Source organism: Vulpes vulpes, chromosome 2 (assembly GCF_048418805.1).
Source record: "Vulpes vulpes isolate BD-2025 chromosome 2, VulVul3, whole genome shotgun sequence".
In the NCBI taxonomy this organism is placed as follows: domain Eukaryota; kingdom Metazoa; phylum Chordata; class Mammalia; order Carnivora; family Canidae; genus Vulpes; species Vulpes vulpes.
In genome coordinates this window covers 80,987,671-81,004,974 of record NC_132781.1, presented here as the reverse complement: position 1 = coordinate 81,004,974, position 17,304 = coordinate 80,987,671, and the positions used below count along the sequence as shown (strand labels likewise).

Genomic DNA, 17,304 nt, shown 5'->3' with positions numbered 1-17,304 from the left:
ATCCTGGGAGAGGTGATGCTTTCTTGGGTGTGTATGTGTCAAAACTTACCAGACTGTACATTCTAAATATGTGAGGTTTATAGTATATCAGTCAAACTTCATCAAGGTGGTTAAATATTCTAATGGGTGATAAATAAGGTGATGAGAGGAACAATTAAGTAGAGCAAAGGAAGCCAATAGAGGGTTCAAAGTCAGAAGGACCTTAGATCAGTACAGACCTTCCTTGACTTAATGAGGTTACATCTCAATAAACCCATCATAAACTGAATATATTGGAAATCAAAAGTGCATTTAATACGCCTCACCTACCTTACATGTGCTCGGAACACTTATTCTAGCCTACAGTTCCACAAAAGCCTATTTTTTTTTTTAATAAAGCGTTGAATACCTCAAGTAATTTCCTAAATAATGTACAAAAAGTGAAAAATAGAATGGTTGTGTGGGTAAAGGATGATTGTCAGGGTATCAGTCATTTACCCTCGTGACCGTGTGGCTGTCTGGTAGCTGCAACACTGCCCGCTGCCCAACACCAGAAAAGAATGTTGTACTGCATATGGCTAGCCCAGGAAAAGATCAAAATTCAAAAAGAAAAAAAAAAATCAAAATTCAAAGTATGATCTCTACTAAATGCATGTTGCTTTAGCACAATAGTAAAGTCAAAAAGTCTTTAGTCAAACCATTGTACATCAGGGATCACGGATTATTTAAGTGCCAGCCTACAAACCGCTACTCGTCTGTGACACAGGGAACTTGCACAGGAAGTACGTCAACTACTTAAGCATGCTGTTTAGTTCCACTATTTTTTCCATAATCAACATCTCTCAATGAGAAAAGCATATTGCTTTTCAATAGCTTTTGATGAGCACTCTTGGCATAACTCTTCATCTAATCCCTGACCTGTAACGAACATTTCACAGACCTCAGAATGGCACTGGTCTACAGACACCATTTTGAGTAGCACTGTCTAGATCACACAGACTTTTTTTTAAGCCCTCTAAGCCTATCTTCGTCTCTATGAGAATAGTAATAACTGCTCAGAACACCTCAAATAAATAGTCTGATGCTCTAATAAGCAATTAAGCTTGCAAATAGCAGGTACCAACTAATTATGGGTCACTGCATTAAGTAGAAAGTCTCTTGAAATAAAGCAATAAGTAAAAATAAAATGACATTTTTTATTTGTTCAGAATGCTTGTTTTTAAAGTTAACTGAAATTAAAAACGGTCTGTTTTCCAGTGAAGTTAACACCCAAAACAATTTACTTCAATATTAAAATTCTGTTACAAAACTAGACCTATATTTAATCTCAGCTGATATCTGAAGAGTTATATATACACACTATACAATGAAATCTATTCTTTTTATCAAAGCACACCCTCCCAATCAGACACAGAAATGCAGACGTAGCAGCGTTACTTTCATTTTTTTCTACTCGAGTAAAAGATTTTAACCTCTAGAATTCATAAACTCAAAACTGTTAAGACAAATTTATTTTTTTCTTGTTCATGTCTGAAGAGGAGGTTCTTTCTCTAAGAAATTTTACATTTTATAATCTTTCCTTTGAAATAGAAGAAAGATATGGAATCTCCTGAGTTATATATGCAGCTCATACATTCTTTAAAAGTTATTTTTTAAAATAATACAAATTAATCATATATATCCATAATACACATCCTTGCTATTCATATATTTCTTTAAGCAACATTCAAGTATATTTGTGCTTTGTACGTTTACATTACTTTAGAGCCTATTTTTAGCTTTCAATAAAACTGTCTATAAAGATTTCTCAAATATTTAATAAATGAGGCCAAACAGCCATTAGGAAAATATAAACTGCTATTATAGATTTTTCATCTATCATTTTTTATGCATTTCCTGTCAACCATGTCATTTCCTGTTCTTCTGGGAAGCGATACATTTTATCTCTGCAATCCCAACACTGTTGCTTCCTCAGCACAGCAAAACAGTCAGTATAGCACAGGGGTTCTGGACACACAGTATTCACTCGGCTGCATCTGGGGTAGCAGTGGACTTGGACAGCATTGGTATTTGCCATTTCCAGTTATTTCAACTGCAGGACCACCTTAAAACACAAAGTCGGGGGGAGAAGGAATTAGGTTATTCCAGAATGATGCCCTTATCTGCTTAACAAAATGCTCTGAGATCTCTGAAGACTGGACAATGGATAACAAGCAAGTACAATGCACAGTAACTGATGGTGCGCGCCTGCCTAGATCCACGGCTGAGAACCAATTCCATTTGTATCTGCCTTTACCACACACCCCCGCAGACAGCCCCTTCAAAAGCAAGCCAGGCTACCAGGGTGGCTCCTAGGCACGTGGACCGTCATCATGGCACTAAAATGATTGAGTGACTTCAAAATAGAGGGAAGCTGAATATACCAGGGTTTCAAAAAGAGCCGGGCACCCAAGTGGCTCAGGTGGGTAAGCATCAGACTCTATATCAGGTCACAGGTCTTGATCTCAGGGCCACGAGTTTAGGCTTCGCACTGCGTTCCACAGTGCGTGGAGTGTACTTTAAAAAAAAAAAAAAGGGTGGGGGGGACCCCTGGGTGGCACAGGAGCTGAGCGTCTGCCTTCAGCTCAGGGTGTGATCCCAGGGCCCTGGGATCAAGTCCCGCATCGGGCTCCCCACAGGGAGCCTGCTTTTCCCTCTGCCTGTGTCCCTCCCTCTCTCTGTCTCATTAATAAATAAAGTCCTTAAAACAAAACAAACAAAAACAGGACCAAGAAGGTTAGTCAGGGGCAAGAGCAGTTGGTTAGAATATGTGATCCTGATCACTGAGACCAGCTCACTAGAGAAAATGCTGAGCAATCATGCAAGGAACACATGTATATAGAGACAGTTATTTTTATTTTTTTCTGACAGCAGCAATTTCTACTGTTTAAATATGATTTTTCTCATTAAATAAATACTGAGAACGGTTGTTATTTAGGCAATCCTTTGTATGTGTAAAATTTTTAGTCATTCATTAGTTTTATCTCAACCTGACTTGTCATAATAACTGCAAGTCATATTTTGTCTCCCATACTTAGAGGATTATAAAAGCAATTTTATTTGTGTAGTTAAATAAGACACTTCTTTTATTAAAATCATAACTACATATAATCATAAAAACTCTTCAGATTCAACTAATTTCATAGCATCAAGGTAAATATTTTTATCATTGAGCATTGGGATAAAAAAATCTAGCTCTTAGTAAAGCACTATTATTCTATCAAAAATTAGTACTTGATAAATTATGCTCAAAACTAAGTAGTTAAAATTACAAATTATAATTAATTTAATGTCTAAAACTAGAGATGCAGAACATAGCAACAACAATATCCTTGACATAAAGTATCAGGAACAAAAGAAATAGGACAATTATGAGTTTTTCTTCTATTGTTCTAAGGATATCAGTCAAAACTTAACGCATTTTAAATACACAATTAAAACAAATACCTTATTAGCTGCTTCCAAGGAACTTATTAGATTCTGCAGCTCTTCTTTACTCATTTCAACAGAATACGGTTTGACTTCACCATTTTCTTTTATGTCTAGATGAAGGTTTAAGAGTGGCATTTGTAAAGTAGCGATCTTGTCACTAGACAGTGCAAGCTGTTTAAAATGAGGAAAATGGTAATTAATAAGTAGCAAAAAAGATGACATTAAATATGCATCACAGCTTATTTTCATTTTACATTTTATTTTATTTTACATTTAAAAAAAAGAATACTCCTGCTTGCTGTCAGTACAGAACAAGACGGAAGAAATGAAGAAATCCATGCTACACCAACACGTATATGAAGAATGGACAGAGAAAGGAGGATGAATAGAGAGGAAGGCGACTAAGGAAAAGAGGACAACCAGGCCAAAGTCTGTGGTATAAGCAGAAATGCAGAGCAGAGTGACAGCTGGGAAGGGAAATGCTGAATGGGTCCAAGGCATCACGACACTGAGAATTCTCAAAGAAGTGTGACAACACCAAGAGGATGAAAGTCCATGTACAAAGATAAAACTAAAAACACTGGTAAAGCCTGAGCAATGAAGATGCTTAATTCACAATGAGCTACTTCTCTAAGTTACTGATAAACACGTTATGTCAAGGGGAGCTTGCATGGCTCAGTCAGTTAAGCGTCTGCCTTGAGCTCAGGTCATGATCTCAAGGTCTCCAGTCGAGCCCCACATCAGGGTTGAGCCCCCACATGGGGGAGGGGGGGGGAGTCCCTGCTCAGCAGGGAGTCTGCTTCTCCCTCTCCTTCTGACCCTTCCTCCTGCTTATGCTCTCACTGGCACTCGCTCTCGCTCTCTTTATTAAATGAACAAATTGTTCTAGAAATCTTAAAAACAAAATAACATGTTATTAAGATACCACCTTCAATTACAGCCAGAACTGTAATTCAGCAAGAACACTCAACACATTTATCCCACTTCCTATTTTCTGTCTAAAGAGAATCCTAGAGGAAACAAAAGAACCAAATATTTACGATACTAATAATTTTTGAAACAAGCACCATAGCTTCACTGGCAGATGGCTATGGGAAGATCAATTCTCCTGGAATCTGAGCTAGAAAACTCCACAATACCTGAATGTTCAAAGTGCTCCTACTGGCCAAAATTTACTTGTACCATTCGTTACTTGTACAATGACTGGAAAGGAACTACTTCCCTAACCAACGTCCTCGGAGTGCACACACTACAGAATCGAATCCTCACATATCTCCTCCATTCTGTCTTCAAAGACCAGGACTCATAAATATCTGACATTTGGAAGTATCGAAGATGGTCTACCCTACAGATCATTCTCCTCCTTAGTGTGTCCAGCAAGTGGTTTCTCAGTCTATGGTTGAGGACCACCAATGATGAACACGCTACCTCAAAAAGAGGTTAAATAATCTTCAGATACTGATTGAGGTTAAAAAAAAAAAAAAAGTTCTCTTTAGGTTGAACTCATCTCACTACAAACACACCCGAGACCTTAGCCTTTGTCCTAGCCTCTGAAGCCACAGAGCATGTATCAATTCCCTCATCCACACAGATGATTTTTAGTCCTTTCAAGATATTTTTCCACTTAAGTTTTTCTTTTCTGGATACATGGTCTCAAGTGTTTCAAAAAACCTGCATGTACCATGATTTTAAGTTTCTTTCATTCTTTTTTGGTTTGGCTCCAATTTGTTTAAGTATCTCTTACATCTGGCGGCCAGAACTAAAATTATTACTAAATTAACTAAAAAGATTTAATGAATGAAAACCGAATTAGAACTACCCATTGCTTGAAACACTGCATCTCTAACAACAAAACATAAGACTGAATCATCATACTGTTGACTCAGGCCACATGTAGCTAATCAAAGCTAAGTATTTCTCATATAAATTACTTTTGGCATATCTCTCATATCTTTTATATTAAGTTGGTTTTATGTAAATAAAAATCCTCTACCTAGGTTATCTCTGCTCAGTTTATTCTGCTTCATTTGGTCCATCGCTGTAATTTGCTGTAAAATCATCTTAAACTTTGATTTATCGTATTAATAATATTTAACAGATCTCAGATTTGGTGAGCATAATGTTCCTAAAAATGTTGAAGTATGGGCCAAAACCAGAATCACAGAGACCTCCTTCCTGGCTAAAACAAATTCATCCGGTTTTGGTTATTTATCCAGCTATGACTCAAATAGCTACGTGATTTTTCCACAGTTTTCTCCACTTTATGCACAGACAATATGAGGCACTTTATCTAGTTATTATGCTGAAATGAAGGAACACAATGTGTTTCAATACAACCTCCCCATCTAGGTCTATGAACCCTATACAGCATGGAGAGTTGGTCTGAAATTGTTCTTTATGAACCCTACTAATCACGAGTCTTTTTTCAAAATATTAATTTTAAGTGCTCTTTTAATAGCACATTACAGATTTCTCCCCCTGGAGGCAGAACCGCATTTACCAATCTCAGAAGAGTATGTAAAGTCTAGAAAGTTCTAGCCAAAAATACATGTTGAATACATACTACTCTGCTACTTAAAATGTTTAATGATTTACAGCTCTAGTTAACGAAATTTATTATCAACGTAATGTCCTTACATATTATTTGGATGTTTGTACAGTACTAAATTAATGTAAAAATGCAATTTTTTGACAATGTATTCTTTAAATAACAGAAGTTTTAGATGTATATTATGAAAAATAAACATTTCTTTCTATTCAGAAAATGAGATACAAAACATACATGCCCATAGATTCTCACCTTTAACTGCCAATCAAAATCTTGTAGTTGTGCAGAAGAAATATCAACTATTTCTTTTAACAGAGCCTGCTTGATTTCATCTTTCCTACTTTTCAAGCATTTCATGATAGCTTGTTGATGAAATGAATTCAACTGATTCAACTGCTGAGATATCTATTAAAAATAAAAGTAAACAGAAAATAAGTGAAAGGGTCTTTCTGTTTAAAATGTGAACACAGAGTTCCACTCCCCCTTCACAAACTCTTTAAAATGACAATAAAAGGAAAAAAAATATTTCTGTATCTATGAAAAGAATAAGATGAGAATGCATAACAAACAAGAGATTTCAACACATTTTTGCAAAACAAATTAAAAGAGCTGATGGATCAAGTAGCATGGAAGCAAAGACCACAAAAGCTGGTATAGTTATTCTAAAATCAGACAATGTTGTCTTCGGGGCAAGAAGTATTATGAGAAATAAAGAAGGGCCCAAGGGCCATTCAACAGGAAGAACCACCATAAATTTGTGTGCACCTAATAGCATAGTTTCAAAATATATAAAGTAGCACAACTTGGCAGAATCAAAAGGAGAAATGGATAAATCTACCTTTATAATTAGAATGTTAACACATCTCCCAGTGACTAACAAAACCAAAAAAAAAAAAAAAAAAATCAGTAAAAGTTAAAAACTGAAAACACTATCTTCCTTTAGCCTAGCTGACACAAACATTACATTCAACCAACTACATGAATACATATTATTTTCAAAAATATATGGTTCACCAAAATGAACCATATGATGAGCCATGTGGCAAATTACAATAGATTTCAAAGGACTGCAATCAAACTATATTTTTTACCATGGTATAATTAAGTGAAAACTGATTTAAGAAGTTACAAATATCTGAAAATTATACAACATAATAACACAGTACTAAGAAAGGTATAAAATTAATCTTGTGTAAACTTTTCCAGAGAATAAGAGAAAAAATACTTCCTAATTCATTTTATTAGACCAGAATAAAATTTGACATCCTGAGAAGTACATTACAGAAAAGAAAAACTATGAGCCAATACTACGCAAAAACAGATGCAAAACTCCTAAATAAAATACTGGCAAACCAAATTAAGAGATATTATGACCAAGTGGCATTTATTTTGGTAATGCAAGTTTAGTTTACCATTTAAAAATCCAATGAAAGACACCACATCAACAAATAAAGGAGGAAAAAAACATCAAACTTAGGGGAAAAGCCTTTAAATAAAATTCAACAGTAAGAGGTTATCCTATAGGTTTTCTAGATACTCAGTATCTAGAAAATCATACAGCTAACACAATAAATGATAAAATAGTGAATACATTCTTCCTAAGGTCAGGAATAAGATACCGCTATGTTTTTCAACACTGTCTCAAAGGTGTTAGTGCAATAAGCTAAGGGGGAAAAAAAAGGTATTAAAATTTAAGAAGGAAATGACTGTATACCAAAAAATAAAAAAAAAAAAAAAGTTTTGTAAGCTGTTAATAATTTTTTTAAAGATTGTAAAACATGGTATAAAGATATAAAAATGTATGTTGTTTCTACATTCTAGCAGCCAACAATTGGAGAACAAAATTTAAAAACATCAAAAATATTACTTAGAAATAAATCTAACAAGACCTCTATAACTGAAAACTACAAAATATTAGAGAAATTGAAGTAATCCAAATAAATGGAATGCTATACTGTGTTCATGGATTGGGAGAATATTAAGCCCGTAAATTCTTTCCAAAACGATCTAGAGATTCAGTGCAATCCCCATGCTATGTAACTTAAATGTGTCACCCCAAAATTCCTATGTTGAAATCCTATCCTTCACTGTGATATTTAAAGATGGGGCCTCAGAAAGGTTATTAGGTTTAATAGGCCAAAGGGTGGGGAATCTCAGTGATAGGATTAGTGACCTTATAAAACAAGACTCAAGAGAGCATGCTGCCCTCTCCCCTCACCAGTGTAAGAGACACAAGAAGGTGGTCTGCAGCCAGAAAAAGGGCCCTCTGCAGGGAATCAAATCAGCCAGCAGCTTTATCTTGTATTGTGAGAAATAAGTTCTTATTGTTTAAGCTATCTAGTTCATAGTATTTTGATACAGCAGTCCAGCAGTGTTTTTCATTGAAATTGACAAGCTGATTTCAAAATTGTACATGAAAATACAGAGGATTCATAATAACCAAAGCAATCTTGGAGAAGCAGGGCGTTGCAGGTCTTCTAATACCGGACAGCTTTAATTCTACAGTAATTAAGACAGTGTAATACTGTGAAATAGAGACAAATAAACTAATGGAGCAGATAAAGAGTCTAGATACAGACCTAAACATATACAGTTACCTGATTTACAACAAAGGCTGCACAAAAATTCTATGGGAGCAAGGATAGTCATTTCAATAAATAGTACTGGGTCAAGTGGCTACTGATGTGAAAAAATGTGAACTCAGTTCTTACTCCACACACAAATATTAATTAAAAATGCATCAGTAACATAAATGTGAGAGCTTCTACAAGAAAACTAACAAATACATTTTCATGACTTTGGCACAAATATTTCTTAAACAGGACCTTGCTAGCACTAACCATCAAAAGAAATATATACAAAGCTTGATTTGATCAAAATTCAGAACTTCTGTTCACAAAAAGACACCATTAAGAGTGAAAAGGCAAGCCCCATAATGGGAGAAGATATTTAAAATACATGATGTATCTAACAAAAAACTCCCATCGAAAATGATCCAAATCAAAATGAACATACTTAAAACTACATTTTTTTAAAAGGGAGAAACCTAAACAAACATGCCAAAATAATTTTTAACTAAGCTATAAAAGCAATTCAATGGAAGGATACACCATGACCATATAATTTCACTTCAAAATGTCTATCGGAGAAAAGCTAGCCAATGTGCATACAAGGAGACACACACAAAATGTCTGTAGAAGTACTATACATAACAACTAAAGAGACAGTGATCTAGTAGTTCATCAGAAGCGGAGACAGAAAAATAAGTCCTAATTCTTATCAACAAATACTACAAGAGGCTAAAATACATGAACCAGATTTACACTTACCAACACCTGACAAGTCTGAAACACAACATTCCATAAGAAAATTACAAATGGGTACATAGGTTATTATTTACAAGTTATACGTTTAAACAGCTCAAATAGTTGTATGTATTGCTTAAAATGCAAATGTTCACACAATATAGAATACAAAACATGTATACCAACTTTACAAGTGGTGATCTCTTGGGGAAGGGTGGCATGCCCAGGTAGGGTTTAGATGTATCTATAATGCCTTGTTTCTAAAATAAGCACACAAACCTTGTAATGCATAAAGATGTTAACAACTGTTTAACTGTGATAATGGAAATGTGTTTGTTATGTAACTTTTAGTTTTCTTCTACATGATTTAAATGTGTCACAATTTTAAAAACATCAACCAAAACCATAAAAAACAAGAACTTCCACAATCAGATTTACCTACTCAAAATTATGTGGTTTTTGTTTTAATATAACATATACTTACTGGGGGTACCTAGGAAGCTCAGGTCATGATCCCAGGGTCCTGGGATCCAGCCACACCAGGCTCCCTGCTCAGCAGGAGTCTACTTCTCCCTCTCCCTCTGCACACCCAGCCCCCCAGCTACTACTCCCTTGTGTTCTCTCAAATAAATGAATAAAATATTTTATTTATTTATTTTATATATGGATCAAATTTTTTAAAATTATTTATTCATGATAGTCATAGAGAGAGGAGAGAGAAGCAGAGGCACAGGCAGACGGAGAAGCAGGCTCCATGCCAGGAGCCCAACGCAGGACTCGATCCTGGGACTCCGGGATCGCGCCCTGGGCCAAAGGCAGGTGCTAAACCACTGAGCCACCCAGGGATCCCTGAATAAAATCTTTAAAAAAAAAAAAAGAAAAAAAAGTATATGTATACTTCCTGATAATGGCTCTTGTGTGATATAGTACCCTAAAGACCAACTTAGGAAAAACTTGAAAATGATTTACTACTTATTATAAAGTATAGAAATTTGGAGTGAAGTTACCTCTTCATCAGATAAATTTTTACCAACTACAGCTTTGAAAAATTTGGTAATATCTTCTAGAACATTCTTCCATTCTGTTGAATCCCAAACACTGTGATAATCCTGGTGGAGAGGGTAAGCCCGGCCACAAATGCCATCAATTATTTTGTGAAGAAGCTGGAGAGAAAAGGAAATAAATGAATTATAAGTAAACTTGTAAAAAAATTAATCTTCCCTATAGGAAACAAATATTATTAGGAGAAGATCATGTTATCTGCAAAAGCAGCTGAGGTTGAAATGTAACTAGAGTTTCATTTTTAACATTATTCTCATTAATTAAAAATTAAAACTCCAATAAAAATCCCAAACCTTCTATAATTTTGTCCACCTTCGGAAGCTAAAATAATCTCACAGATACACTGTTGTTTCCCCAATATTCCTGAAAGGAAGACGGCGAGAATAAAAGCTTCACCTTGGTATTACTTACTGTATTTATTCCAATAATCTTAAAAAAGTATGACTTTTAGACTAAAGTTTTATTACTGTAGATCCACAGACATCATTTTCCTTTACCTCCATTTTCATAGCATTCATATTCACTTCTTTTGGTCCACTCCAAGAAAACTGTCAGTATCTTTCTTTTCCTTTTCTACATTCCTTTATCTCTACCCTACCTTAGTATCAGCAATGGAAATACTAACACATATATAACTGAACATCATGATTAACACTGACTTTTGGAATAAAACTGTCTAGTTTAAATCCTAGTCCCGCTACTTAACTAAGTTATTAAAATGTCCTGGGCCTGGATCCTCATGTGTAAAATGAGGGTATCATCTGTCCCCATAATGTTGCTGCAAGGATTAAATGAGTATATGCAAATCCCTCAGCACATTCCTGGCACGGATAAAACACTTAAACAGGGCAGCCCTGGTGGCTCAGCGGTTTAGTGCCACCTTCAGCCCAGGAATCGGGATCGAGTCCCACATCGGGCTTCCAGCATGGAGCCTGCTTCTCCCTCTTCCTGGGTCTCTGCCTCTCGTCTCTCTCTGTCATAAATAAATAAAATCTTAAAAAAAACAAAAACTTAAATGTTGCTAGCCATTGTTATAATTCTTCTAATTATTATTATCATTATCACTATTACCACCACTACTACTGTCGATACTGTTTCAAGTCTTTAACGTACATTAACTGAGCGCCTACTATGCCAGCACTATTTGGGATAAACGATTAATATGGCTTTCTTTCCCAGGGGATATTTCTGTCTTGTAAAAAGAGTATCTGAACCCAAATAATTTGGAAATGCATTTAAGCAACAAGTCTTCCAAATCTTCCCCTCCCCCCCCCCGGACCATATTCTACTCCATTTTAAGCAATAACTTTATTAACTTTATATAACACCAAATATACCAAAATAGAAATGAGCAACTGGTAACCCCACTTCAAAATGATGGCTGATGCATTATATGAACAGATTTCTTATTTAGCATAATCAATGAACATTCTCAATTTAAAATTCATTCAAAGTTCTCTATATGTACCTCATGTTATCTCAAACTGCTAAAGTTTGAGTTCTCTATATGTACCTCATGTTATCTCAAACTGCTAAAGCAAAACCCAGAACTCAAAAAATAAAAGTGCTATCTTCTGGAATATAAATGTTTTTATTCATTCATTCATAAATGTTTGCATTCATACATACAGATACATAATGAGCACTTTATTCCAATTGTTAAGTTAATAGAACTACAAAGCAAAAATAACCATAACTACCACTTAAGGGCCCAATGAGTACCAGGCACCACATGCTTATAGAAGGTACAAAGGAGAACAGAGAGGAAGCACAGAAAGGTCTGCTTTAAAAGGATGAGTGGAAGGCCATTCAAATAGAAAAGAGAAAAAAAAAAAAAACAAATAGAAGAGAGAGCATTTCTAGTCACAAGCAACAGCGTATGCACAGAATGGAAGCGTAAAACTCATGTTCAATTTGAGAAAAAGACAAGACACAAGGCGGGAGAGGGGAGTGGAGGCCAAGTCCTAAAGGGCCCTATTTACAGCGTCCAGGCTCTTTGTTCCCACAGGGAAGCAACCTATTCACATATTTGCATTATCTTTCCATAAATTTGCCAACAAGCTGGGAGATAGAAGAAAAGAAAAAGAGAGGTGGTGAGACCAAAGGCCCCCTGCCTTCAGTTTAGCAGGAAGAAATCAAGAGGGGCCTGAGTATTGAGGACACTCAGAACGGAGGCCACGAGGTAAAAGAGAAGGAACCGAGGACGACACCCAGAGGTTTAGGCTGAGTGGCTGGCAAATGGTGGTGCCCCCCAACCGACGCTGAGGCTACAACCACAGGAAGAGTAGCTCCGGGAGGGAAAGCAAGGAGGTCAGCCAAGGACACACTGGTTTGGATACCTGGGGTGTGTCTCAGCAGAAGCCTGACACTCAGGGAAAGATTTCTGGCTGGATGCAGAGGTCGGCGTCATCCACCTCCACGGCTGGAAAGGTCGTGGGCCTGACGGGAGAAGTGGGCAGAAGGAAGACGGGGCAGAAAGCTAATACAAAGGCTGCAGTCAGCAGATGTGAACGCACGCTCCTCCTCTGCCCCTCACTAGACTGACCACGTCGGGCACATACTCCAACTCTGCTGACCTCTCCGTTTCCGCGCTCACAAAACCCCACAGAAGAGCTACGATGGTTCTTCCTGATCCTGATGAGAATCACGCTTATTCCCTTCTATCTCCCCCAAGCTCTCCCATGGTAAATGGGATAGAGGAAAAACAAGACCTAAACGTGGGGCTTATAGAAGCTGCCTACCATATGCCCCCCATCCCGTGATGCAGGCTAAGCCCCCACTCCCACTTCACCCATCCTGAATGGAACATAATGGGGCTTACGCAGAGGTGCCTACCACAGACACTGAAGATGCCCACTTAAGCTGTGCACCGAGGTGACTGCCCCCACCATTAGGCCATACTAATTCCTGCCCTCAGTGAACCCTGATAGAGAACCCAGCTGGAGCCAGACACAACTCTCAGGAGCTAGGGCTATAAAGCAGAGTATCTACCCCACAGGGAGCTGAGAACGAGCCAGACCAGAGGTGAGCCAACCGGGCAAGCAGCTGTGCGGAGACCTGCGTGGAGACCCCAACTGCTGCGGCACAGAGGAGCAGCAGCAAACCTAGTTACGTGGCAGTTGCAACCCAACATGCTAGAACCAGGCTCCCGGAGCTGGTGCTGAGGCTCGAGTTTGCACTGGCTGCTTTCCTGTAGGGCAAGGCAAAGTTCCTGCAGGTCTTTCCTTCCTTTCAAGGAGGAAGAACCCACCTCTCAGCTTTTCCTCTGACCGCAATCCCTGGGTCTTCTCTTCCTTCCACAGGTCACAGTCAAGATCCTCTACATGATGCAATTACTGCCTCCACGCATCATCTTTTTTTTTTTTTTTTAAGATTTTATTTATTTATTCATGAGACACACAGAGAGAGGCAGAGACACAGGCAGAGGGAGAAGCAGGCTCCATGCAGGGAGCCCGACGTGGGACTCGACCCTGAGTCTCCAGGATCAGGCCTTGGGCTGAAGGCAGGTGCTCAACTGCTGAGCCACCCGGGTTGCCAGACGTGTCATCTTTCAAACTCAAAGGCGCCTCCGGTGCTGAGGGTGGACACACAAGGTGCATGAAGACCTGGGCCACTGGCTTCCTATTCACCCCTCTAGTCTCTCCGCTCAGCTCACTCTGAATTTCAGCCTCTACCAATTAAGACCAATTAAACGGCAGGTCCTCAAGCCTGTGGGGGCTGGTTTCCTTCCTCTAGGCCCAGGGCTGCTGTCCCTCTGCCTAAAGTACTCCGTCCCTCCTGGCCTGTTTGGCTCCTACGCACCCCTCAGAACCCAACCTGGGGGGATCCCTGGGTGGCGCAGCGGTTTGGCGCCCGCCTTTGGCCCAGGGCGTGATCCTGGAGACCCGGGATCAAGTCCCACGTCGGGCTCCCGGTGCATGGAGCCTGCTTCTCCCTCTGCCTGTGTCTCTGCCTCTCTCTCTCTCTCCCTGTGTGACTATCATAAATAAAAAAAAAAAAAAAAAAAAAAAAGAACCCAACCTGGAAGTCCAGCTGTTCCTTTCCTGCAAAGCCTCCGTCTGCCCCCTCAACTCTGGGGCGCTACCTGTCCCAGGAGCTCAGTATACGGGTTAATTCAGCTTGGGGGCCGGGACACCCGGGTGGCTCAGGGGTTGAGCGTCTGCCCTCGGCTCAGGGCGTGATCCGGGGTGTCGGAATCGAGTCCCACGTCGGGCTCCCCGCAGCGAGCCTGCCTCTCTCTGTGTGTCTATCATGAGTAAATAAATAAAATCTTAAAAAAAAAAAAAAAAAAAAAGAATCCAGGTGGGTGTCTGTCGGCCCAGGACACAGGCGGGGCTCACTGCCCGGGGTACCCTGCATCACCTGCGCGCTCAGCAGCACGAGGCTGGCTGCAGCGGGAAGCCGGCGGGACGAACGCGACCCAGGCTGCTTTCTGCAGGGCCCCGCAGCCGGGCTCTGGCTCGGGCCCCGGGCGCCCACGCCCACGCCCACGCGGCCACTACCGGTGCGGCTCACCGCTGTGGGGCTTTCCCGCCGCCCCCTCGGGGGCAGGGTACGCAGCTCCGCGTCCCCAGCTCCTCGCCGCGCCGGGCCCAGGCAGCGCCCGGAATGAATGAGACGGGAGGCCGAGCGCCGGCCTGCGCTGCGGGAGGTCCGCGGGTCTCGGGCCCCCCGGGCAGCGAGCGCCGCCGGCCGCGGGTCAGCTCCGGGAGGGAGCAGCCCGGGGGGGGAGCCCCAAGCCGCGGCGCCCGGAGCCTCAGCGGCCCCGCTCTCCAGGGGGAGCCCGGCGGCCGGACGCCCGACACCGCGTCCCTGCCCCGGGCCCCGCCCGCGCCGCCCTCACCTGCGGGCCCAGCTCGCCTGGAAGCTTCTGCAGCCGCCACAAGGGCGTCCCCTCTTCCGGCTCCATCCCAGGGCCGAGCGTAGCCTCAGTCACGTGATGCGGCCCCGCGCCCTCCGGAGCGCCGCTCGCCCACGTGATCAGGGGGCGGGGCGGGGGCGGGGCCGGGCGGGCGGACGCCGAGCCGCCGCGCGCGTGCGCAGATGCGCAGCCCTCGCTGCCCGAGCCTCTCTGCCCCTGATTGCGGAGGCTCCGCGAGGGTCTCGGGGCGTGCGGGGGTGTGTCCAGACCCGCTGCTCTTCGCAGGCCCCTCTCCAGCCCCTTTCCGAGCGAGGAGGTCAGGTGTAGCGGAACAGCAATGCCCGTCCCCGGTTAAACTGGAAATTTCCGAGAAGCCACGAACAATATTTTCTTGACCCGTGTGCCCAAAGTATGGTATGAGGCATGATTAGGCCAGGAAAGTGCTCCCTGTTTATCTGGAAGTCGGAGACACGTGGTCCTGGATCTTAGGTCAAGGCCGAGTCTGAGGTCGGAGCCTCCAGCCACTGCTGATGCCGAGGAGCTCGCAACACAGAACTACACAGCTCCTCTGACTTCTCTCCTCCTCACGCTGTTATTTTAATCAGAGGGTGGAGAATTTGGTGGGATAAGGCAGTTCTTGCTAGTCAGTCTAATACATTTAATAATAAAAGCAGGGGGTCCCTGGGGGGCTCAGCGGTTGAGCAGCTCCCTTAGGCCCAGGGCGTGACCCCGGGGTCCCAGGATCGAGTCCTACATGAGGCTCCCTGCACGGAGCCTGCTTCTCCCTCTGCCTGTGTCTCTGCCTCTCTCTCTCTCTCTCTATGTCATGAATAAATATATAAAATATTTAAAATAATAATAATAAAAGCGGTGAAAACTGATGGAGCATACTGCAGACGCGAGAGTAATTATGTTAGTCTGTGGGCTTTGCAAAGAAAAACTATTTATTAGTGACATCCTTCAGTGTTTAGCTTCAATATCCTTTCTCTACTCTGCGCCCCATCTCTTGGGGGTGAAAGCAATTTCTTCCTCTTATGAATTTTCATGACTGTCCCTCAAAATATTTACCGCTTTCTGGTTCTTCGTACAGATATGTAAAATTGATGTAGGAACAAGTGAGGGGCAGACGGGGCTAGGCAGGGAAAGGCCCCAGGGTCAGGCTCCTACCTAAGAAAACAGAAAAGATAGTAAAAACAAAAAAAATAAACCTGACTCCCCAGCTCCAAAATGTTAGGGAGTCTCCCCCCTGTAATGGCCACTAAGTAATCCTAGAAACTCACCAGACACAAAGAAATATGTCATTAAGGTGTTATCAATAGTCATTGCTCAAGGGCAGCCCAGGTGGCTCAGCGGTTTAGCACCTGCCTTAGGCCCAGGGCTTGATCCTGGAGGCCCCGGGATCGAGTCCCATGTCTGGCTCCCTGCATGGAGCCTGCTTCTCCCTCTGCCTGTGTCTTTGCTTCTCTCTGTCATGAATAAATAAATAAAATCTTAAAAAAAAAAAAAAAGTCACTGCTCAAACCAAGACGGCACAAGCATCTCAAGGCCATGGGCTACTTGACTAGGATCCCAGAAATCCTAGATGTAGAGAAATATGGAGGAGGTATGGACCAGAGAGAAGGGAGTGCCTTGTTTGGGCTCATGATATTTATAAAAACATCTGGTTTGTTATTATGATGGTTACAAGTCCACCTTGTTTGTCCGGAACATCCACCCTGATGTTAGCAAGAACTTGACCAAGCTCCCAGATCGGTTTCCTAGAAAAGACAGACCATAAAAGCCCTCAGTGACAACCCTATGGGGACCCTTCTCACTTCTGAGAGCTTTCTCTGTGTCTCTGCCTAATAAACTTTTATCGCTTTGCTCACTCTCTGTTGTCTGCCGGATTTGTTCTTCGACTCGATGAGACAAGAACCGAGCTCTCCTGTATGGCAAAGATCATTGACCCAACTGAAACATGATTAAGACACGTTGACTTTGTGCATAGGGGCTGCTCAATTAATAGTTTATAAACAAGGAATCTGGAACCTTCCTGGCTCACGTATGTCTGTTAGTAAGTCTACTGAGGGTAGACCCTG

At 41.2% G+C, this 17,304-nt stretch overlaps 1 protein-coding gene across 1 annotated transcript; it reads right to left on the bottom strand.

The window, feature by feature from the left end:
* Positions 1-1,155: 1,155 nt before the first annotated feature.
* Positions 1,156-15,348, bottom strand: COMMD8 (COMM domain containing 8). Its single transcript, XM_072749078.1, has 5 exons — positions 15,209-15,348; positions 10,311-10,466; positions 6,251-6,403; positions 3,466-3,621; positions 1,156-2,083 (listed from the first exon to the last, which is right to left on the bottom strand). Exons 1-5 carry the CDS (start codon positions 15,272-15,274, stop codon positions 2,063-2,065), a joined length of 552 nt encoding a protein of 183 aa, XP_072605179.1. The 5' UTR covers positions 15,275-15,348; the 3' UTR covers positions 1,156-2,062.
* Positions 15,349-17,304: the final 1,956 nt, after the last annotated feature.